This window comes from Onychostruthus taczanowskii, unplaced genomic scaffold (genome assembly GCF_017590055.1).
Source record: "Onychostruthus taczanowskii isolate IOZ18803 unplaced genomic scaffold, ASM1759005v1 scaffold81, whole genome shotgun sequence".
Lineage (NCBI taxonomy): Eukaryota > Metazoa > Chordata > Aves > Passeriformes > Passeridae > Onychostruthus > Onychostruthus taczanowskii.
The window spans coordinates 874964-897919 of record NW_024506002.1 but is presented as its reverse complement, the minus strand read 5'-3'; the positions used below and the strand labels follow the sequence as shown (position 1 = coordinate 897919).

The following is a 22956-nucleotide window of genomic DNA, read 5'->3' as shown; positions in this document are numbered from 1 at the left end:
GAAGACTGGGGGTGGTAAAAGTTGGAAGGTGTCCCTGCCAAGGAAGGGTTTGGAACTGGAGGAGATTTAAGGTCCCATCCAACCCAAACCATTCTGGGATTCAATGCAGGATTTTCTCCTCCAAAACCAAAAGCTCATCCTGCAGCTTCCATGGAAAAACTAGGAGTGCAAACAGAACGGAACCATTTCTGACAAACACAGCCAGGTGCTGAATTAACCTTGGTCCTTCTCATCCACTCTGACACAAATCCCAAGGGTACTCCAGGGTCCTGGGGGTTCTGTGGACTCCAGAAGGACTGACCCAGCTGAGTGCCTCTGGGCACTTTTGCAAGGTCTCCTCCACCACTTTCCTCCCAGATCTGGAAAAACACCTCTGGCATGGCTGGATTTGATTTTCCCTGTCCTTGATGCTGCAGGTTCATGGATGGGGAGGAATCCCAGCTCTGGTGCAAGGCCAGAGCCTCCCCGTCCTCTGGCTGTGCCACCACTGCTGTGGCTCTGTGGCTGTGCTCTCCTCTCCCCATGCCTGTCAGGTTTTTATACCCCAGCTGATATTTTGCTTATCCCCTTTTCCACTTCTTGCAGGGGCTTGTTGGCTGTGAGCAGTGGCAGGAGGGGAAGGTGCTGCTGAGACCATGATGTCCCTGGGTGTCACTAAAGGTAATTTCTTCCTCTCCCAGTTTTCCTCTGTCTCCCCTGCCCAGCTGGAGCTGCTGGAATGTCCCTGCTGGGACAGGCCACAGGGAGGTGTTTCAGTGAGGTGTGAAGCCCTGTACAAACCTCTGTGATCCAGCGGGATGCCGATCCCGAGGTCTGCATGGCCACGTCTCCATCTTCCATCAGAGCTGGGAAAGTCTCACCCAGCGCTGGAAGCTCTGACAGAGAGGAGTGGCTCGGTGCTGGGATGGACCCCATCTGCCCCGGGTCCTGTGAGTGCTTCCCTCCCTCTCCCTGCTCTCCCAGGAGGGCTGATCCCGCCCACGGACGAGGATCGCCGCAGGATCATCCGGCAGATGAAGGTTCGCACCACCCTGCGAGGGGACAAGAGCTGGATCCAGCACCACAACTCCGACTCAGACGAAGAGAAGAGCAGCCCCCTGTAAGAACATCTCCTTCTCCTTCCCTTTCCCTGTCAGAATTCCCTGAGCTGGATCACTGATCCAACCCCCGGCCCTGCAGACACCCCAGCGATCCCACCCTGTGCCCGAGGGCAGTGTCCAAACACTCCTGGAGCTCTGGGCTCTCCATGCACCCCGGTCTCCAGCTGCACAAGATGTGCTGTGACAGGTTTTGGGGCGCCCGTGGTGCCAGGCAGTGACAGTGCCAAAGGAATTGCTGCTCCTGTTTGTTTCTGATAAATGCAGGCTGGGCAGAAGCTCGGACAAATGTCTTGTGCTGGAGCTGGAATTCAGCAGCCCAGACAGATTGGGAGGCTCAGGAGAGCTCCAAAGCTTTGTGAAGCCAGATTGTGCTTCAGCATCTCGGAGTGACAAACTCAGGGCAGGCCTGGAGGGAGTTTAGGATGGAAGAGGCAGGAGATCAAACAGTTCCCTGGGTGTCACACAGTGCCCTGTGCCAGGGAACACCAGTCTGCTCCAGCTCCTCTTTACTTGAGAACAGACTCAATTCCAAATCCCTCTTCTCTTCCCCTCTCTCCAAACCCATGTTCAGCAACCAGTTAACCACATCCTTGTGTTTGCTGTTCCCTCAGGTCTGGACAGGCTGGTGGGAGACCCCCAGCCCCCAAACCCACTGCTCCCCAGCAGGACAGGTAATTCCAGGGGCCCATCCCACTTCTTCCCTGCTCTGCTGTCTGCTGGGGTCGGTGCAAGCCCTCACCTCACTGTGTGCCCCCCTCACCTCCTGCTGCCAGCACAGCTCTGGGCACAGCCCTGCTCACAGGGATGTCTCACCCTGGAGAGAGCAGGGACTGGCTCCTGAGAGGTCCAGCAGGATGCAGGGATGACTAATTCAGAGGGAGGGAGCCTTTGAGCCACTGATGCCACAAGGCTGGGCTGGAACATCAGCTGCTGTGCTGGTGCAACCCCTTGGTGCTCCAGGCAGGGGCTCCTCAGGGCAGGGGGAGCTCTGGGTAGGGCTGAGGTTGGTGCAGAGCTCGAGGGGTCTCCAGGAGCTCAGGAGCTTGGAGGAATATCCTGAAACACCAAACTCTTGGGAAGGGCCTGGCCCTGTGTGAGAGCTCTGTCCTCTCCCCTGGGCACTTCCCTGCTTCCCTTTCCCTGTGGCAGCTCTCCCCACTCCTGGTGGTCGCCAGGGGAGCCATGCTGTGCTGCCTCCTGGGAATGCACCTGAAGGAGTTGGAGTGCAGCTGTTGCTCTCCAGTGATAAAATAATCAGGATCTGCATCATGTGTGATTTCCCCCTCCTGTGCCACCAACCTGGGTCAGAGAACACTGCCACCATGGCTAATATTAATTGGCTCACTTTAAAATTCACTTTCCCTATATAAAAAAAAAACCTTTATAGAGCTTGTTCTGATGATTATTCGTTTGAAAACATCCCTCCAGAGTCAATCCAGCTGTGGGATCCCTCCAGGCCTGCTTAGCTGGATTTTGCTTTGACATCCATGTGGACATTCCCTTTCAATCCTGGTGCTGCTGTTTTCCCTATGTTTTTTACTCCCTGATGTCTGTTCTTTGCACAGGTCCTCTGCATCCAAGCCTCAGCCTGGATACCTCATCAGGTGGGTATGGAATGGGAGAGATCTGGACTGCAGGGGGAGAACTGAATCAGGAGCAGAAAATGTTCCCTCCTGGGTTCCATCAGCTGGGGACATCCCAGTGCTCAGGGTCAGGAGCCAGCCTTGTTGTTTCACCACTGGTTTGAACTTGGCTCCAAACATTTTCCAGCCAAAAGTTTAAGATGTCCCTTCCCTCCCCAGGGGTGTGTTCACCAGGACCATCGACAAAAGCTCGTCCGTGCCGGATCCTTCACCTTCCAGCCAAGCACAGAAAAAGTACGAGGGTGTTCCCCTGTCCCCTCCTGAAAAGAAGGCAAATGCTGCCTTTCAATTGAGCAGCATTCCCTGCAATCAGAGTGGGGATATTGGGGGCTATGTTGTTGTCCCCCTCCCTGTGGAGCTGCCCCGGGGAAGGAGGTGGGGAGGGCTGGGAAGGTCACATTCCCAGGCATGGTTTGTGTTCCCCCAGCACTTCCCTGAAGGGACAGAGCCGCTCCCCCTCCGGATACAGGATGACCACAGAGGACTACAAGAAACTGTGAGTGGGCAAAGGGAGCAGCTCCTCCTGTCTCTGCTCAGTGTGAGCCCTGGGAATGCCCCTGGAGCTGCCAGAGCTTCCACTGAAAACTCCAGTGGTTCCCAGGGCCACCTCCCAGGGCCAGGAGATGCTCCTTGAACTGACACTGGCCTTTGTATGGAGGGGATTTCATCACCAGGCAGGAATAGAGGATGCAGCCTGGGAACTGGGTTTGGAGCTTTCCTGAAGCCTGGAGAAAGGCAGGACAGCACTGTGGGCATTTCCTGCACAGCTTTTTTGTGTCCCAGAGCATGGCTCTGATCTGAAATGGGGATGGGGCCTCTGGACTAAGGAAAAAAGTCCTTCAGGGACATGTGCACCCCTATGGAAAACACAGGTGTCTTCCAGGGTCTGAACCAATCCCTTGGATTCATTTCTGTTTGGCTCTTGCTGCCTCTGCCCCAGCCACAGCAGCAATTCCCTGACCCTGGCTCTCCCTTCCCTCCCTCCCCAGAGCTCCGTACAACGTCCGGCAGAAATCCGTGGATGGGGAGGAGGAGGATGTGCCTTTTTCTCCAGATGAGCATAAGAAGAGGTGAGACCTGGAGGTTCCTCCGTGCTCCTGCAGGGACAGTGACAAGTTCTGTTCCATCCTGGGGGGTTGGTGCACCCAGGCACGGCTCAGCCTGGGTGCAGTCCAAGGATAATCACAGCTCTCCCTGCTCCGAGCCCCGTCTGCCCACGGGCCACCGCGCTCCCAACAAAACGGAATTAAATTGCTGACGTGATGCAGCCTGACAGCACGGCCCAGTTACCCAGGCAGCTGGGAAGGACTGTGGGATCCGTGGGCTGCGTGGTGTCCGTGGGGAACATGGAGATGCACAAACAGGCAGGAGGGAGGAGCCCAGCTCCCCCCACCGCGGGTGCGCCCCAGAGCTGGGATCGCTCCAGGACTGGCACCCGTGGCCAGCTCCAGGCTGGACCGTCCTTCTCCTACCAGGAATAAGATGAGAGAATCATCCCGGGGTGATTTGGGTGGAAGAGACCTCAAAGCCCATCCAGTGACACCCCTGCCATGGGCAGGGACACTTTCCACTGTCCCAGGCTGCTCCAAGCCCCAGTGTCCAACCTGGCCTTGGACACTTCCAGGGATGGGGTACAGGACAGGAACAGGAACAGGTCTGGTCTCTCTGGCTTCAACCTTGTTGCCTTTGATGGAGTTTCTGAGGCCCCTTTTCCTCAGACACAAGTCTTGTACAAAGGAAAACTTGGTCATTGTCCCCCGAGGTCCAACCACTAAAGAGCTGGAGACGGACTTTGGATAAGGGATGGAGGGACAGGACACAGGGAATTTCTGACTTCTCACTGCCAGAAGGCAGGGATAGATGGGATATGGGGATGAAATTGTTCCCTGGGAGGGTGGGCAGGCCCTGGCACAGGGTGCCCAGAGCAGCTGTGGCTGCCCCTGGATCCCTGGAAGTGATCCCTTCTCCTTTGGGACACGTGGTAGTACCCAGGTCAGTGCAGACACTTCGTGGAGTGTCAGCCACAGAACCCATGTCCCATTTTTCTGTCCATGGAATCCAATATTGCAACAGTCCAGGTCTGCAATGGATAGTCCAGGCTTGGCATAGCTGCCCAGGGCAGTGGGGGAGGAGTCCCCATCCCTGGAAGCGTTCAAAAAGCCTGTGGCTGTGGCACTTGAGGACATGGGTTATGGCGACCATGGTGGTGCTGCTGGCTGATGCTTGGACTGGATGATTTTAAAGGCCTGTTCCAACCTTAACCATTCCACAATTCCATGAAATCTGCTCCTCAGAGCGCAGGAGCTCATTGAGGGTTAGCCCAGCCTGCAGTGGGTTGTTCCCTGCCCGTCCAAGGCTCCAGCCAGCCGGGAGCACCAGGATGAGCAGGCTGTGAGCCCCTCCCTCGCTCTCTCCCCTCTCCAGGACGGAGGCTGCCAACAGCGTCCTGCGGCGCTCGGCCGGCCGCGAGCGCGCCTACGTCCTGTCTGCAGCCAAGAAGAGCAACGGGTGAGTGCCAGAGGCTGGGAGTGGGACAGGAGCCAGGGAAGGGCAGCTGGAGCTGAAGGGAGTCTCCAACACAGCAGCCAAGGCCAGGCTACCAGGGGTCCAAGGGCTGGAGCTCCTTCCCTACAAGGAAAGAGCTGGGAATGTTTGTCTGGAGAAAGGAAGGCTGCAATGAGAGCTCAGAGCCGTTTCCAGGGCCTGAAGGGGCTCCAGGAGAGCTGGAGAGGGACTGGGGACAAGGCATGGAGGGACAGGACACAGGGAGGGGCTTCCCCATCCCAGAGAGAAGGGATGGATGGGATATTGGGAATTAGGAATTGTTCCCTGGCTGGGTGGGCAGGCCCTGGCACAGGGTCCCCAGAGCAGCTGTGGCTGCCCCTGGATCCTTGGCAGTGCCGAAGGCCAGGCTGGACATTGGGGCTGGGAGCAGTCTGGGACAGGGGAAAGTGTCCCTGCCATGGCAGGGGGTGGGGCTGGAAAATCTTGAAGGTTCTTCCAGTCCAAACCTTTCCATGGTATCTGCAGGATTCCATGGTATCTGCAGGATTCTGCAGAACTGGGAAATCCTCCAAGTATTCGTTATTGAGAGGGATGAAACTTCCAGAAAAGAAAATCCATGGGAGACCCTAATTCCCTAAAGCAATCAAGAGTTCCATGTTCAGCCTCAGCCCTTCAGCTGCTCTCTGCAGTTTTGTTGTATTGTGTCATTGGTGTGTCACCCCTGCTTGGGGCCAGCTCTGCCCAGAGGGGTGACAGGACCTTGCACACCTGGCGCAGGGTCTGGGGGGGCTCTGCCCCTGCTCAGAGACTGTCTTTCCCTCCAATCCTTTAATTGCTCCTTAATCCTTCCTCCACAGCAGCCCAACACAGGAATTCCCACCCCTGTTTGCCAAGAGGTAGGTGCTGGACCTCGGGGAGCTGGGGCTGTGTGCATGTACCAAGCTGGGATAGCAGATCCCAGGAGTTTCACAGCAGAGGAAGAACAATTCCTTGAAAAAGGATTCTGGGGGTTGGACCCTGCTGGTTTGTTGGGAGAAACTGTTGTAAAAACTGGGAATGCATGGTGCTTTGGGTTATGGACAGCCTGAAACTGGGGAGACTCAGCCACAGCCTTCGTGTTTCCTGGGAAGCTGCTCCAGCCAGCCAGGAGAATGCTCCTCAGGCATCTCCCTCCTAGAGCTGTCTGTGGGACAGGGAAACATGCCCAGGGCTCCCTCTGGAACCCAAGAACTCAGCTGATGCTGTGTGGAAAAATCCCACTGACTTGGCTGCATTCTGCCCTTTGGGATGCTCAGCAGGAGCACAGGGAGCAGCAGGAATAACCTGCTCAGGAAACAGGGAAATCATGGCTGGGTGAACCCAGGGATAAGCTCCCTGGAAAGCTACAGAAAAGAGGAAATAATGTGGCATTTGTCTCTTTCTCCCTGTGGAAAGAATTGAGATAGAAGAGGAGGAAGGACAGCAGAGGAGGAGTCCGACCGTGCCAGGTTCATCCAGGTTTGCTCCGGAGAGCAGCAGGTACTCACTCATTCCTCAGGATGGGATGTCTGATTGCAGGGCTTTGCCAGCTCTGGGGATAACTGCTTTTATCAGCTGTCCAAACACAACCAGATGTGGAGAGTTTGCAGAGGAGACCTCCCAGGAAACACTGGAGATACAAACAGCTCCAGCTGGGATAAATGGGAAAAATCAGTTTCTAAATGCAAGCAGAAAGGCAGATGTGAGTGACAGCAGTGCCACAGAGCATAGGGACACTGCTCAGGAGGCAGCACAGGAGCGGTGGGCACAAAGCAGCATTTGTGCTCCCATGGGAGAAGCTCCTAAAAATCACCTGGACTAATGTTTTGTTGATTTGTTGATTTGTTCTCTTTTTTTTTTTCAGTGCTAATGGGCTAAGAAAAACCAGCCCTGGGTCTTCCTGGGATGAGCCAAAGGCAGCAGCAGCCTCTCCCTCCAGGTAGGAGTTCCAGCACAGCCAGAATGGGTGGGACAGTTTGGGCTGAAGGTCAGAGACCTCTGTGAGCACCACTCTGGGAAAGGGGAGGAACCAAATCCATCTTTCCATGGGAAGCCTTTTCTGGATGCAGACAGCTCTTAATAAAGATTTTATGGCTGAAACCCATGTCAGGATCTGGCAATATCCTGATAGAAGGGCTCAAAACCCAAAAGGAAAAAAACCAAATGTAGATCCTGACTGGTTTGGGTTGGAAGGACTTTAAAGCCCATCCAGTTCCACCCCTGTGGGCAGGGACACCTTCCACTGTCCCAGGTTGCTCCAGGCCCCATCCAGCTGAACCCTTTCTTGCCAAACAGGTATGAGGGAATAATTTTTATTTGTTTTCCAAGGTTTTTGACTGAATCCGTGCCTGTATAAAAAAGGTGGAATAGTTCTCACTGCAAACAGCACTTTGGCTTCTTGTCCTGGTGCTTTTACTAGTGTGCCACTGTAGAAAGTGGAAATTCCTGGCAAAATCAGTGCTTTTCATTTAAAATTGCTTCTGAGAAGATGACTTTGCCAGCGAATGGATTGAGAAGAGTGATGATTCATTCCCATTTTCTTCATTCCCATCAGGAACACTCCAGTGCAGGGTAGATTTGCTGCAGCTGGAGCTGGTTTGACCAGGAATTACAATTTTGTCCTTTGTCCTCTCTTGCAGCCCCAAACCAGGCAGCAGGAGCCAAACATCCCCATCCCTGAGTGACACTTCAGGGAAAATCTCCACTTCTGCTGAAATCAGGTGGGTCTGGAGGCCCTGGAGAAGCCTCAGGATCCCCTGAGGGCAGGATGGAGAATTCAGCTATGCCTGGGGGGATTCCCTGGAGACACAAAATCCTCCAAGACACAGAGCGGCACAGAACAGCAAACACCACACAGGGAATTCAAGGGAAGGGGCAGAAGAATCTGGGAGGAAACATTCCCAGATGGAAGCCAGGGCCTGCCACAGTTTGAACGTTGCCCAGCTCTGTGCTGAGAATCGAAATCCACACCTGCAGCCCTTTCTGTGCATCTCCTGTGGCTCCTCACCCCCTCCCTCAGCTCATGCTCCTGCTGTTTTCCCTGCAGGAATGGTGAGGACAAACAGGCCCTGCATGAGAAATTCTCCTTGGAAACGGTGTCCCAGGGTGGAGATGGGTAAGGAATGGGCAGGGGCTGCTCTGTGCTGCTGACCCTGGATTTGCTCGGGAGCAGCAGCTCCCTGCTCCTGGTGTCCCCCAGCCCGGGCTGGGCTGCTCTCCAAGAGCAGCATCTGCTGGCAAAGCTGCAGCCTGGCAGAGATCTCCTCCCTTCCCTCACTGCTCTGGGATTCTCCTCCCTGAACATTCCACTCCCTGAATTTCCCTTTATTTTGCTGCTCCCTTTGCCTCCTGCTGCCATTCCCTGGAGCTGTCCCACCTCTGAGGACTGTGCTGGCTCTTGCTGCCTGCTGGCTCCTGCTGGTCTTGGGCCATGGTTCCATGATCTGCAGTCAGACCCACTGGGCTCAGGAATGCAGCCCTGCCCATCCTCATGGAGAGATTTAACCCCATTTTGTCCCCAACCAAATATCAGCATATTTTTCTAGGATGATACACTACAGATGCTGACAAGTCCCATTTTCACTGGAATTTTCCTTTTTGTCCAGTGACAAAGCTCTGAAGGAAAAGCCTGAGAGGTTCCCGTGGGATGAAGGGGCCCCCAGAGCCATAAGGGCTTCTACAAATGGAAGGTAGAGTCACTGTGGGATTCCTGACTTGGGCACTGCACAATCCATAAACTGCAGTTCTGGAGCTGGCTGCAATATTGGAATGGATATTTACTGATGGAAAAACAGATTCCATATGGGCTTTGCAGAACTGCTCTCTGCTCTATGAAATGCAGGGGAAAGTCACTGTAGAACATTCCTCAAGTTGTGTCTCTCTTTTCCAGTGTTTCTGGGCACACAGAAGCCAAGAATGAGTTTTACCCACCAGAGTAAGTGGAAAATTCCCTTTTTCTCCTTCATTTTAGAGTGGGGGGCAGTTCTCCTGACCTGGGACTGCCCTGTGGATGAGCTCTGGGAGCAGCCCTTGCAGAGGAGGGTGGGCCTGACCCAGTAGCTCAAAAGGCCTGGGTTCTTCCAGCTGCTTTCCTCACACGAGGATGAGTGGGTTGGATCTGGGGCTCAGCCCTTCAGGAAATATCCATGGCTCAGCAGGAGTGGGGGAAAGATATTCCACTGGAGCCAGGAGAACCTCATGGTGGATATTTTTACTTCTTGGTGTTCTCCTCTTGCTGAACTTCCTGCTGGGACCAACCCCCTTCTCTCACAGGTCCAGCTCTGGTTCCTGGCACACACCTGGGGATGCTCCGGAGAAGCTGCTCCGTCCCTCCGAGCCCTCCCAGGGGGACACCAGGTGTGACCCTGCACAGGGCCTAGGGCTGGCACCCTCTGCTTCCAGAGGGAGCTAGGCTGGGAATAAGCAACTTGTCTGGAGTAGGGCTGGGATTAGAATCCAAACTGGGCAACAAAGCAACTGGAAAAGGAAAATCCTGTGTGGGTAAACAGTGGGAGCAGCATCTTTCTGTTCACTGTTACACAACTTCTTCCCAGAGAAACAGCCTGGGAATTCAGGAGGAATTTCTTCATGGAAAGGGTTGTCAGGCATTGGAAGGGGCTGCCCAGGGAGGTCTGGAGTCCCTATCCCTGGAGGTGTCCAGGGAAGGACTGGAGGTGGCACTCAGTACTCTGGGCTGGGGACAAGGTGGGGGTGGGGCACAGGTTGGACTCGATGATCCCGGAGGGGTTTGCCAGCCCCTGGGATTCTGGGAGCAGATCCAGCGGTTTTACCAGTGCCTTTAGTGCCTCCATCCCACAGGATTTTTGAGCCTTTGCTCCCTGACATTGCCAGGGGTACAAGGTCAGGGAGGAATTGCTGCTGTTGGCAGCACTGATCTCCCTGGAATTGCTTCCCTCCTTTGTCCATTATTCTGGGATTCGTTTCCCTGTATTGGCCCAACAAAGGCATTGAGGTGAGCAGGTTTCAGTGCCAGGTTGGATGGGACTTGGAGCACCCTGGGAGAGTGGAAGGTGTCCTTGCCCATGGCAGGAGGTGGCACTGGATGGGCTTTAAGGTCCTTCCAACCCAAACCTTTCCATGATTTCTGGATTCTATGAAATTAATTCATCCCCGTGAGCTGAGGTGGGGAGGATCCCACAGCCTGGACCTGCTGCTGTTGATGTAGGAATGTCTTCCCCAAAGTCACTCCTATTGTGCTTTGTCCAGGTGCTCCATCCTGGGGCAGGACAGCAAATTCCTGTACAGAGATGTGTGGGAATTTAATAACAGTAACTGTCTCAGTTCCACCACCAGCCTCTCCTCCTCTTGGATAGGATGGCAAATGGGTTTTTCTGAGGGAAAATCAGTTCTCTGAGGCAATTCTTTCCTGTTTCCTGGGCTACAAAGTGCTGTGTTGCTGTTCCATACAAATCCCCTGGAAAGTTTTGGAAGCTCTAAATTCCCTGTTTTTTTTGCCAGGTCACCCTTGCAGTCTGATGTCCCCTTTCATTCCACTGAGAGAGCCCCTGTGCACATCGAGGACACAGAATATTCCTTTAAAAGGTAAGAGTAGGGTGAGTTTAGTGGGTGTAGGAACAATCCTGAGGATAAAGGGAAACCTGAATGGGCAGTCACAGAAAGAGGCTCCTTCTCCTGCTTTTTTCTCAAGGATGGAAACAACTGAGGTTTAAATAAACCAAGAGCTTTGTGTTTATCCCCCTCCATCTCCTTTAAGTGCAGCACTCCAGATTTTTCCTCCTCCTGTGTCCTCAGTGGGGTTCAGTCACTCCCTTTCAATTCCCTGATAATCCAGGGATGCTGGAGCAGCAGCAAGGAGCTGGGAGCAGCTGGAACACAGGGACATGGGCTGTCCTAGAGAAAAGTCCAGTGCAGGCTGGCACAAGGCTGGCCTGGTGAGCAGAGCAGTGCCAGGATCCAGGTGCCAGATTTTAGGGATGTGATGGATGTTGCTGTGGTTTCCAGCTCTGTCCTGGGCTATGAGGAGAGGAGCAGCTCCACGAACCCTGAGGGCCCATCCCACCACCAGCCCTACTGGGATGAGACAAGGTGAGGACTGGGGGACTGGGGTGTCTGGGGGTGGTGACTCGGGATGTCTGGGGTTGGTGATCTGGCACATCTGGGGTTGGTGATCTGGCATGTCTGGGGTTGGAGATCTGGGATGTCTGGGGATGGTGATCTGGGATGTCTGGGGTTGGAGATCTGGGATGTCTGGGGTTGGAGATCTGGGATGTCTGGGGATGGAGATCTGGGATGTCTGGGGATGGTGACCCGGGATGTCTGAGGATGGTGACCCGGGATGTGTGGGGATGGTGACCCGGGATGTGTGGGGATGGAGATCTGGGATGTCTGGGGTTGGTGATCTGGCATGTCTGGGGTTGGTGATCCAGGATGTTTGGGGTTGGAGATCTGGGATGTCTGGGGATGGTGATCTGGGATGTCTGGGGTTGGAGATCTGGGATGTCTGGGGTTGGTGATCTGGGACATTTGGAATGGCTCTGGACAAACTGGCTCCTGCTCCTGGCCTGCTCCTCTCCAGGGAATGGGTTTCTGCCCATCCCAGTATGGATTTTCCCAATCCTGGATCTCTGGTTTAGATTTCTGGACTCAGCCAGCCTCACTGAGAGGGGCCAAGGAGCTCCTGGCCATGACAGCCCCCCAGAGCCCCCCAGGCTGAAGGATCCCACTGAGCCCAGCAGGGCTGGGTAAGGAATGGGATATTCCCCCTGCCTTCTGTGGGATGAGGGGTCATTCCTTGGGCATCTTCCCTCCTGCTGATAAATATTCTCCCAGGTTCTCCTTTCCATAGAATCATGGAATTGTTAAGGTTGGAAAAGACCTCTTGGATCAAGTCCAAGCATCAACCAGCACCATCACCACATTCAGCACTAACCCATGTCCTCAAGTGCCACACCCACGCATTTCCTGAACATTTCCATGAAGAAATGGAAAGGACAACCCTTTCCATGAAGAAATTTTTCTCAATATCTAACCTAAACCTCCTCTAGTGAAACTTGGGGCCTTCTTGTGCCTGATTCTAGTGCTGCTTCTAGTGGATGAACCTTTTACCATGGTTTTATGGGAAAACCTGGGAGAAAAGATCCTCCTTAGCTGGAGCCATCAAACCCTGTCCAGCTGGGCTGCCAGGAGTTGCTTCCTAGTCTTTAGATTTGGGAGCAAAGGGTGTCTAGGGAGAGACAATAAGCAATCAAATTTGGTATTGAGCTCCATAGTATTGCTGGGTCTGGTTTTGAACTTCCCCAATCAGGCTGGGTGTCCACATGGGAGGACTTTATGGACTCATTTCCTTTCTTTTGTCCATATTTTCCACTTAAACTGGAAGAATTGAGGCTCTTGGTTAAACTGGGCTCCCTCCCAGGTGTGTCAGTGAGAACACCTTGGAGTCAGAGGGTGAGCAGAGTGTTCTTCTCCCCAGGTCGGATCTTCGCTCCCAGGACACTGCTGGGAGCAGGGACAGGGACATGGGAATGTCATCCTGTGTTCAGAGTGAGGAAAGCACTGCAAGAAGGCAAGAGTGATAATGGGACTGCTTTTCCTGGTGGGAGGACGTGGGGAATTTGCTGCAGGGGGCTCTGGAGGAGGGACTAAAGGTGCTGTGGTTGGGGTCCTTCCTTTCAGCCCTGCTTCTTAAGAGGTCTGGATTTTCTATCTGTTTTTTTCCCATCACTTTGGGTTATTTGAGGACTTGGTTTAGTGCTGGGTGGTTGCATTTGATTATCTTAGAGGGCTTTTCCAACTTAAACAGTTCTGTGATTCCATGATTCTCTCTGGCACATTTCCATGCAGGTTTCTATCTGTTTTTTTCCCATCACTTTGGGTTATTTGGTCTAGTGCTGGGTGGCTGCATTTGATGATCTTAGAGGGCTTTTCCAACCTAAACAGTTCTGTGATTCCATGATTCTCTCTGGCACATTTCCATGCAGGGATATTGCACTTTTTTTTTTTTTTTTTTCTTGAGGCAGGAGATTCTCCAGAGGCTGCATCTCCATCCCACAGGAATTCTGTGCTCAGAGAGCTTCCACAAACCATACAGATCTCATGTCTTGGCAGGTCCAGCTCTGTTCCTGGAGGAAGCAGCATCCCAGCTCCAGAGATTCCACATGCAAACGAGTCTGAGCCACGCCGGGACAGGTACGGAGCCGGGGCACCAGGACATCCCTCACATACTTCCAGGTCTCCTTCCTGGCCTGTCCCAAGGCATCCAAATGCTCATTTCTTGGTCTAGAGAATTCAGGAACAAATACAGGCTCTGCTAGTGCTACCTTTCCCCCTGGAAGGAGCACAGCCCTGCAGAGATCTCCCACAGGAATTGTTGTATTTCAGGCTCTGGGTGGGCTTTAAGGTCCCTCCCAACCCAAACCACTCTGGGATTCTGGAATTCCCTGATCCTGTGATTCTGTTAACACCATGGTGCCCCATTTTTCCCTGTTCCCTGTAGGAAGTGGCAGGATCTACCCTCAGCAGACTCTAAACACTCATGAAAGCTGCTCAGAGCAAAGACACCCTTTGGCTTTATGGTCAAACTGGTTTTAATTCTTTAGCAGGTCTGACTTCAGCTCCCAGGAGAGTGTTCGCAGTGCCCACGAGCCCCAGCCCCCCATGCCTCTGTTCCAGGAACGCCAATCCTTGGGAGGCTCTGTGCCCAGCCACAGGATTCCAGGCTACGTGGACAGTCAGCTGTTCAGCATCAGCAGGTGAGGATTTGGGGATGGGGTTTGGGCATGAGGATTTGGAGGTGAAGGTTTTAGGATGCAGAGACAGGGAAAGCTGCTGGCATGGGATACTTTCAACTGTCCCAGGCTGCTCCAAGCCCCATCCAGCCTGGCCTTGGACACTTCCAAGAATGGGGCAGCCACAGCTTCTCCAGGCAATATGTTTGGAAATGCTTTGGCTTGGCTCAGGTGTTGGGTTTGGAGCCTGCTGCCCCTGTGGAGCACAGACCTGGCACAGGGGAAACAGGCAGAGCATGGGGGAGTGCATGATGGAACCATGGAATCATGGAGTCCTCATGGTTGGAAAAGGCCTCTGTGATCATCAGCTGTGTCACATGGTCACCACCAAGGCACAGCCTCAAGTTCCACATCCACACATTTTCTGGACGCTTTCAGGGACGGGGATTGCACACTGTGCCAGGGTTTGGCAGTGCCAGAACCAGGCAGTGACTGTGAGCCCAGCGTGGGGACTCCAGAGATTCCTGCTTTGTGTCCCCCCAGCAGGCCCAGCGCGGATCCCAAAGGGAGCGTTTATTCTGGGAGCAGCAGCCCCAGGAGCAGCTGGTATGACAGTGCCAGGGGGCACGGGGACTTCAACCCCCTTGCAGCACGGTGAGTCCAGGGCTGGGATCCCAGCTTCCCCAGGCAAGGAACTCCCCACTGCCACACTCACTCAGCGTCCCAATATCCTGGTCCGTCTGCTAACTCCCTGGGTGTGCATGTGTTGGGTGTGCCCTGGCTGTAGAATGGGAGGGGTCAGTGCCCAGCAGGGAGATTCCATCCGAGATTCCCTCCCTGTGTGAGGATCCCTCAGGTGGCCAAACTCAGAGCCTGAGACTGTTCCACTTCCTCTTCCCAGCCACGACTCCCTTCCCAGAGATCCCACCATGTCCATGTCCCAGAGAAGCCACAGGGTGCCGTTCTACATAGACAGCTTAAACTCTAACAGCTCCAGGTAAACGGGGAGTCACGAGGGCTCCGAGGGAAATTCCCCAGAAATTTATGACAGGAGCCAGCAGGCAAAGCCAAGAGCTGAGAGAGGGAGGATTGGTTTCCAGGGAGTGGATGCATGATCCAGAGGTACAGACCAGCTCTTGAACCATTCCTAGCTAAAGCTGCCTAGCAAAGGGTCTGGGATACATCCAGAAAATCCCTGGAGATTTTTCACTGTGTGGGAGGCCAGAAGAGAGGGACAGGAGAATGGGGAGCTGGTTCCTGGCCAGGAACTGGCCTTTGCTGTGGGAAAACAGAGATCACAGCAAAGAGAGACGGCTGCTGTCCCTAGAATGCCAATGGTTAAATGACAGAACTGCTCCCAGAACAAGGCTGTTGGAAGGGGCAGGAGGTATCCAGTATGGAATACCATTATCCTGGACACCCTGCAGTCCCTCCTGGCAGTGCCAGCCCATCCATGTGCTGTGTGATGGATGCAGCTACCAGTGCAAGGCTGAGGGATCTGTAACAAGGAGTGGTTGTGGGGGTGAAGGGGAGGCTCTGAGAGGATTGGCTCTAGGAAAGGTCAGCCTCATTCCAGGTCTCATTGCTGAGCTGATGGACAGAGCTGTTTTCCATAGTTTTGTTGCATTCTTCCTTCAGATTACTGAGTTGGGGACAGTTCCATTTGCCTTGGGAATGTTCCCATCTCCTGCAATTCCTCCTGTACCTTTTCTCTCCCTGGCTGCTCCCAGTCAGGCTCCCACTCACTCAGCCCATCCTCATTGGAAGATCTCATCGGATCTTCCGGCTCATGACCCTACAAGTGAGCCTTCCCCAAATCCCTTCTCCAGGACAGGATCTGTGTCCTGTGGCAGGTGTAGAAGGAGAAAGGGATTGGTTTGGTCCATGACAAGGTCTGGCAAAGGGCTGTGCTGTCCATCTGCCCTCCCAGCAGTGGCAGCTGATCTCCTGGCTGCCAGTTTGGATCCTGCCATGGCTCACAGACTTTTCCCTCTCTCCACAGGCTCCTCTCCAGTTCCAGTGAGAGGCTCTGCAGCTCCCACCACAGCTCTGGGTACCAGCCTGACTCCAGCACTGCCGGGTAAACAACCGAGGGGGGCGCAGTCCCCTCGCTGCAGGGTGGGGACATCCTGCTTGTGAGGAATCCCGGCTTTGGCACCTGGCTGGTGTCACCCACTGTGGCCAGCAGGGCCAGGGCAGTGATTGTCCCCCTGCTGGGCACTGCTGAGGTCCCACATGGAATCCAGGGGTCAGTTCTGGGCTCCTCAGGAAAGGCAGACCCTGAGGGGCTGGAGTGTGTCCAGGGAAGGGAACAGAGCTGGGGAAGGAGATTGGAGCCCCAGGAGCATCTGAGGGAGCTGGGAAGGGGCTCAGCCTGGAGAAAAGGAGGCTCAGGGGGGTCCTTCTGGCTCTGCACAACTCCTGACAGGAGGGGACAGCTGGGGGTGGGGGGGGCAGTCAGGCTGTGCTCCCAGGGAAGAGGGACAGGAGGAGAGGGAATGGCCTCAGGCTGGGCCAGGAGAAAGGGACAACTGGGGGTGGGGTCAGGCTGTGCTCCCAGGGAACAGGGACAGGAGGAGAGGGAAAGGCCCCAGGCTGGGCCAGGGGAAGTTGAGGTTGGTGGTGGAAGTGTCCAGAAAATGTGCGGATGTGACACTTGGGAACATGGTTTGGTGGTGACCAAGGTGGTGGCACTAATTGATGGCTGGATTTGATGATCTTAAAGGTCTTTTTCAACATTAATGATTGCATGATTCCATGACATAGAAAGAGCCTGTGCTCAGGTTTAAGGGAAAAAAAGGGGTTTCTTTCCTTAACCATGACAGGTCTTAGTGTAAGAAGGGAGGATTAATCCCAGCGTTTAGGCAGCAGTGGAAATGCACCATGGAAAAAGGCTGATTAATTCCTGTCAGGGCTGCAGGCTGGAGGGCACAGGGCTCCCCTCAGCCTGCACAGAGCTGCACCAGGGTGGGACATGGAATTCTGGAGCTGGGATTGGAAAAAGGCAGGAATATGCAAGGGAGGTAAAAATGTCCCCAGCCAAGCAGCAGCAGTTTACACATTGGCTGAAAACACTGGAGATATTCCAGAGGCAGAGCAGCCCCTGGAAGCAGCGCTGTGCCACAGGGCTCGGGATAACGGGAGAGCTGGGAGCTCTCCCCGTGCCCATTGTGTGCCTAATCCTGACGGGAGCTGGGAAAGACTTATCCCTGAAACCCATAACTGGATGAAAGGGTTACATTATCCATCCCATTCTTTCCAATTAACTCGATTTGTTTTGGTGGGTAATTAGAGGAGTTGGTATTTAGCAACAATGCTCGATAGGCAGGATTTATTCCAGAACAACGGCACCCGATCGCTCCGAGCCTCTCCCGCACGCGTTCCGTGTCGGGGGCACACGCACGGTCCCCGCCCGAGCCCCAGCCGCTCTTTTCTCATGCAAATGTTTCCCGTTTTCCCAGGAGAGGGATCCTCTTTGTCAAGGAGTACGTGAACACTGGCGGCTTTGCAGCCTCGCCACGCCACGGCAGGTAGGGAGCGCTGGGGACACCGGGTGTCACTGCCGGGTGTCACACCCGTGTGCCACACACGCGTGCAGAGCCCAGGACTGGGCTTTGCCGCCTCACACATCCCACCAGGAGGGAGCAGCTGGAGCTGATCAGCCCGGAGGGGGGGTAACTGGGAGGGCGGGTTCTACTCTGTGGGGTCCTGCCCTCTCCTCCTGCCGTGGGGGTGACAGCAGGACCCGTGTCCCACTGCTCCCAGGGGACAGGCCAGCTCCTCCTGGAGTGGCTTGGTGTCTGAGGTGGGGGAAAACACCACACTGCAGGCTTGGCACTGTGAGGTTTCACTGTGCACCTGTAAACAATGACTGGAATGCATGAGGAGAGTGTGGAGGGTGAGGGCTCTCACTGGAAAAACTTCATTATATGAGTTTAAAAAGGTTAAATTGTACCATTTTCAAGCTTAATTCTTCAGTCCTTTGAGTTCTGCTCAAGTGAAGCTGCCCCAGACTGGCCCCAGTGTGACAAGAGCAGGATTTGGCCCCATGCACATCATCCTCACAGTGATGTGGCACCAGTTCACACCAGTTTGAGGCTCCCTGTAGGAATTATCCTCCCTCAGCACTCTGCTGTCATCCCTGGGGGAGCTGATTACATTCCCTCCATCTCCAGCCTGCCCCAGAGCTCAGCAAAGCTGCTGTCAGCAGCCACAGATAAGCCAAATATCCAGAAAACTCAAGCAGAGAGGGAACACTCGGCTGGATGAGGGGTGAAACCAGGGATGTGCTCTGTGCCTTTTCCTGCAAACAGTGCAGGATTTGGAGTTGTAGCAGTGAAAAGCTGCTATTTGTAGGGGCCGGATGCAAACATGAGGGTCCTTGTGAGACCAGAAGAATTTTGCCTGGAGAGTCCTCTCTGGGGGTACTTAAAGGTTCCTCTTTGTGCCCTGGGAAGGCACCTGGAAGACCTTCTCCCCAAGGAACAAGTAGCCAGGATATTCCAAATCATTAGATTACGATTCTATCCAAAATTCTCTTCCCACATATCACTGCCAAGTGCTGATTTTTGCCTCTTTCCTTCCACAGTGGCAGCCTTGTGGATTTGAGTGACCTGGAGAGAAGCAGCTACAGCCACCACAGTTACCTGTCCAGTGCTCCCCTGCACAGGTAGGACAGGGCAGGGCTGCCTTGGGCAGGTTCATCAAATTCTCAGTCAGAAATGATTGCAAGGGTTTGCTTTTTGAGGACGCTGGGGTGTGTTTGTGGAACAGCAGCACAGTAAATGGAAATACAGTGACATGGACTCCAAGTCAGTCCAGAGCAGGCCACCAATGTGGTCAGAGGGATGGAGCACCTCTCCTGTGAGGAAAGGCTGAGAGAATTGGGGTTGTTCAGTCTGGAACTGAGAAGCCTTATGGCAACCTAACTGTGGCCTTCCACAGCCTGAAGAGAGCCCACAAGAAAAATGGAAAGGGATTATTTCCAAGGCCCTGGAGTGACAGGACAAAAGGGAATGCCTTCTCACTGACTGAGGAAGGGTTAGATGGGATATTGGAAAGAAATTCTCCTCTGGGAGGGTAGGCAGGCCGTGGCACAGGGTGCCCAGAGCAGCTGTGGCTGGAAGTGTCCATGGCCAGGTTGGACACTGGGGCTTGGAGCCCCCTGGGATGGTGGAAGGTGCCCCTGCCCATGGCAGGGGGTGGAACTGGATGGGCTTTAAGGTTCCTTCCCACCCAAACCATTCCATGATTCCACAGCTGTAGTATTCTGAGATCTGTCCTGCCCCACTGCTGTGGGGCACCCCTGGGACAGCACAGTCCCCTCTTCTGTCACTCACACAGTTACACCTGTGGGAGCAGGCTGCTGATGGACAGCAGTGCTGATGGCTGGGATAAACCCTTGGCACCAGTGCTGGGACTGGAACCATAGCATCACAGAGGCATCCACTGCCCTGCTCTTCCCAGGTCCAGCGAGCCCCTGTGCAGCTACTGCAGCCGGGAGATCCGAGACTGCCCCAAGATCATCATAGAGCACCTGAACATCCACTGCCACGAGTACTGCTTCAGGGTAAGCCCGAGTGCCTGTCTGCTGGGAATGGCAGGGCTGGGAGCAGGGATCTTCCTGCAAATTCCATCCCCAGGCTTTCAGAGGGTGTGCCAAATCCTTGCATACATGGGGTGTGCCAAATCCTTACCTCACACTGGGACAAAAACAGTCAGGCAGTCACAGGTGTCCCCAGAAGGTTTTCAGGTCCTTGAACAAATGTTAGAACAAGGAGAATTCTTTATTATTGGCAGCATCCTCAGAACACCCTCATGTCCTTGCCCCACTGTCCTTGGGGAAGACTTGCTGCTTTGTGCTCTTTGTGCTCTAGTGGAGGTGGCTGAATCCTCAAACCCTGCAGGGCTTGCAAGGAAGTTGTGTGGGGATGTGAGGAAGGTGGGAGGAGGAGGGATGGGGAGTGTGGGAGGAAGAGGCCTGCAGGGACGTTTGGCTGTTGTAGGAAAGTGCAGCCTCAAAGGTTGCATCCTCACCTTTTAATAATATGATGCAGAGACCTCTGCCCCCTCCCTTGTGCTGTTCCTGCGTGGGGTTTTGCCCATTGTCCAACCTCCTTGTTTTCCCTTTGGCAGTGTGGAATTTGCCACAAAGCAATGGGAGATCTCCTGGATAAAATATTCATCCACCGGGACATTGTCCACTGTGACAAGTGCTACGAGAAGCTCTTCTAGGTGGGTTTCCAGGTCCCCTTTCTGAAAGCATTCCCAGGGGGATGGCTGGGTGAGAGCTCAGGGTTCACTGGTGAAGGGCATTTACCTCTCACATTTCCAGGGTGGCCAGGCAGGGATCTTGCTGGGGTATTCAGTGGGAAGCAGTGGCCTTGCTGCAGCATTGGCTGGAAACTCACTTGTGTGCTGTCCCGGGGGTGCTGGTTGGAGCCAGAATCTCAGTGACAAACAGGCTGTGGTGGCTTCCCGGGGGTGACAGGCAGAGGCTGGCTTGAGTGATGACAGAAATGTCCCTCAGAGGTGGAGAGTCCCCACGGAAGGCAGTTAAAGGTCCCTCAATGTGTCCTGAGCTGACCCCCTGTGTGCAGGGACTGCGGGTGGTTTGGAGCTGTGACACTCCCCTGACAGGGACACAGCTCCTGGGCGGCAGGTGCAGCTCGTGCAGGATCTTTACTCCTTTAGTAAAGATCCTCTGAGCTGAAAACCTTCGGGTAGGGTTGTACATTCCAACAGATCGACAGGAGCGGGTTGGGCACGGTTTGATTTTGTCAGATTATCTGGAAGGAGCAGGAGGTGCCATGGCAGCGACCAGAGCTGCTGTTCTGGGGCTGGGAGACCTCGTGTGCTCCCGGTGCCTCCCGGCACAGAGCAGGAGGAGGAGCAGGGAAGGGGGCTCCTGCCTCGCTGCTCCCCGTACCTGGTAATGGGATGTGACTGGTGAGGTGCCCATCCCCGCACGCTCCCGGCTCCGCCGACATCCAAGGTCGCATTCCCGGCGGGATCTGCCCGTGCTCAGCCGCTCTTTGTGTGCTTGCAGGGCCCTGCGGAGCTGGGAATGCAGCCCGTGCCCGGCGGCACGCCTGGGAATACCGCAGCTCCTGACTGGCCGAGATCGCAGAACTCCCGCTCCTGCTTCCCCCAAGTTCTTTTTCCTCTCGCTGCCCCGTGGCCGTGGATGAGTTCAGCACCTGCTGGTTGATGCTGTCACCTGCTCCAGGCAAGAGTGATGGCAACGAGATAAGGCAGCCTCCTCCTCGAAGATAACATTTTCCAGAGGTGCTGAGCCCCCCAGCCTGGCTTTAGCTGCATGAAGATTCCGAGTGCTCCCGGAGCTGGGAGTCAGGCACAGCTCCTCAGGTTTATCCCAGCTAATGGCCACGAGTCTCTCCTGATAATATTTGTATTTCTTTCCCTTGTGCAGCCAGGCTCTGCGAGCTGGCACACAGACACTGGGAGCCTTAAACACTAAATTTGGATTCTTGGGAGGGTTTGAATTTAGTCCTTAGTGAAAGCCTATTTCTGTGTCTTTCAACCCCAAATTCAGCTAGAAATAGCTTCTGCCTGATTTCCATTTGCTTTCTCCAGGATTCCAGGAGCACTTGCAAACTCTATTCTAATTGTGTGTCAGCTTTAATTCCCCTTCTTGCCTCTTCCCCGAGGATGCTGCAGCAGCACCTGTGGCTGCTGCCTGCTTGGGGAGATAACAGTGTCCTTCCCCTGGGGTTTAACTCCAGCTCTGAGGGCAGCTGTCCTGTGCCAGAGCAGGGGCATCTCGATTCCCTCTCCTGACAAAGAGCTCTGCTCAGCTGAAATCCCACTTTCCCCCTCAGCAGGGCTTTGCCCAGACCTCTCATTGCTGTAGGTTGTTCACAGCCCAAATGCTCACTAACAGCGTTGAACTTCCAGCAGATGCTGCACTCAGTAAAATCAGAACTGTGTCATTTTAACCCTTATCTCAGAGCTGAGGGGTTGGGAATGCTGAATACTGAAACCTTTCAAAAGTCAGGTGTCCAGACTAACTGTTTCCTCATGGGAAGCATTAGGAATCATAGAACTATAGAATCCCAGAATGCTTTGGTCTGGAAGAAGTTCATCTATTTTAAAGTTCATGGGCAGGGACACCTTCCATGAGCCCAGACTGCTCCAAGCCCTGTCCAGCCTGGCCTTGGACACTTCCAGGGATCCAGCTGCTCTGGGCAACCAGGGCTTCCCCATCCTCACAGCCAAGAATTGCTGAAAACCAAGCTTCTCCTAAAATCCTGTAATTACCTGGGGAAAAAGGAACGCTGATCCCCCATGTGAATTTTTGTTTGTTTGAGAGCAGCTGAGGGAGCTGGGAAAGGGGCTCAGCCTGAAGGAGGCTGAGAAGGAACCTTCTGGCTCTGCACAGCTCCCTGACAGGAGGGGTTTTTCCCCCTTAAAGACATGTATCACCCAAAAGGAACCTGCAGCTATTATAAAAATGTTATGCTTTATGATTTGTATTGGTCTGAGCTTTGAAGAATTGCTGACCCCACGAATAAAAAACAAATGAATTATTCAAAGAGGTGAATCTTCCTGGTATTTGTGGAGAAGGGTCACCTGCACACAGATTTTTTCCTACATGATGGATGGGGTAATGCATTTTCTTTAACAAAAAGATCTTATTTCTCTTGGGATTCTGCTGCTTGTGGGGACCAATCTTGACCAGATTATTTCACATGAAATCAAATAAATAAAGGGTATGAAATGTGCTGGTGGTGACTGAGCAGAGGTGGAGGCAAACCCATCCTGGTACTGCAGCTCCCATGGTGGCACAGGGACCTCTGCTTTTGGAAATCCCATCTTCTGCACAGACCAAACCTCTCCAGAGCATCTGAAAATTAACAGCAGAGTGACAAAATTAACACTAGCCCAGCTGACACCAGGACAGACCTTGAGCAGTGTCAGTGCCGGATGCGGTGTTCAGGCTGACCGGTACAAAAACGAGAT

General features: G+C 54.0%; 1 protein-coding gene across 1 annotated transcript; it reads left to right on the top strand.

Annotated features, from left to right (window-relative positions):
- Positions 1-635: 635 nt before the first annotated feature.
- On the top strand, positions 636-20208 carry ZNF185 (zinc finger protein 185 with LIM domain). The gene is made up of 26 exons (XM_041424316.1): positions 636-660; positions 964-1099; positions 1712-1771; positions 2666-2704; positions 2903-2977; positions 3171-3239; positions 3733-3813; positions 5168-5251; positions 6106-6144; positions 6683-6766; positions 7131-7205; positions 7906-7986; positions 8313-8381; positions 8872-8955; positions 10745-10828; positions 11249-11332; positions 12720-12812; positions 13355-13435; positions 13849-13998; positions 14521-14628; positions 14876-14971; positions 15977-16054; positions 17436-17504; positions 18563-18643; positions 19441-19543; positions 20110-20208. The coding sequence occupies exons 1-26, from the start codon at positions 636-638 to the stop codon at positions 20206-20208; spliced, it is 2127 nt and encodes a 708-aa protein (XP_041280250.1).
- Positions 20209-22956: the final 2748 nt, after the last annotated feature.

Bases quoted from the DNA above. Each gene is read 5' to 3' on its own strand.
- ZNF185 (XM_041424316.1), top strand. From the start codon at position 636: ATGATGTCCCTGGGTGTCACTAAAG. The intron at 3,240-3,732 runs GTGAGTGGGCAA...CTCCCTCCCCAG, and splicing joins ACAGAGGACTACAAGAAACT to AGCTCCGTACAACGTCCGGC. The intron at 10,829-11,248 runs GTAAGAGTAGGG...TGTGGTTTCCAG, and splicing joins ACAGAATATTCCTTTAAAAG to CTCTGTCCTGGGCTATGAGG.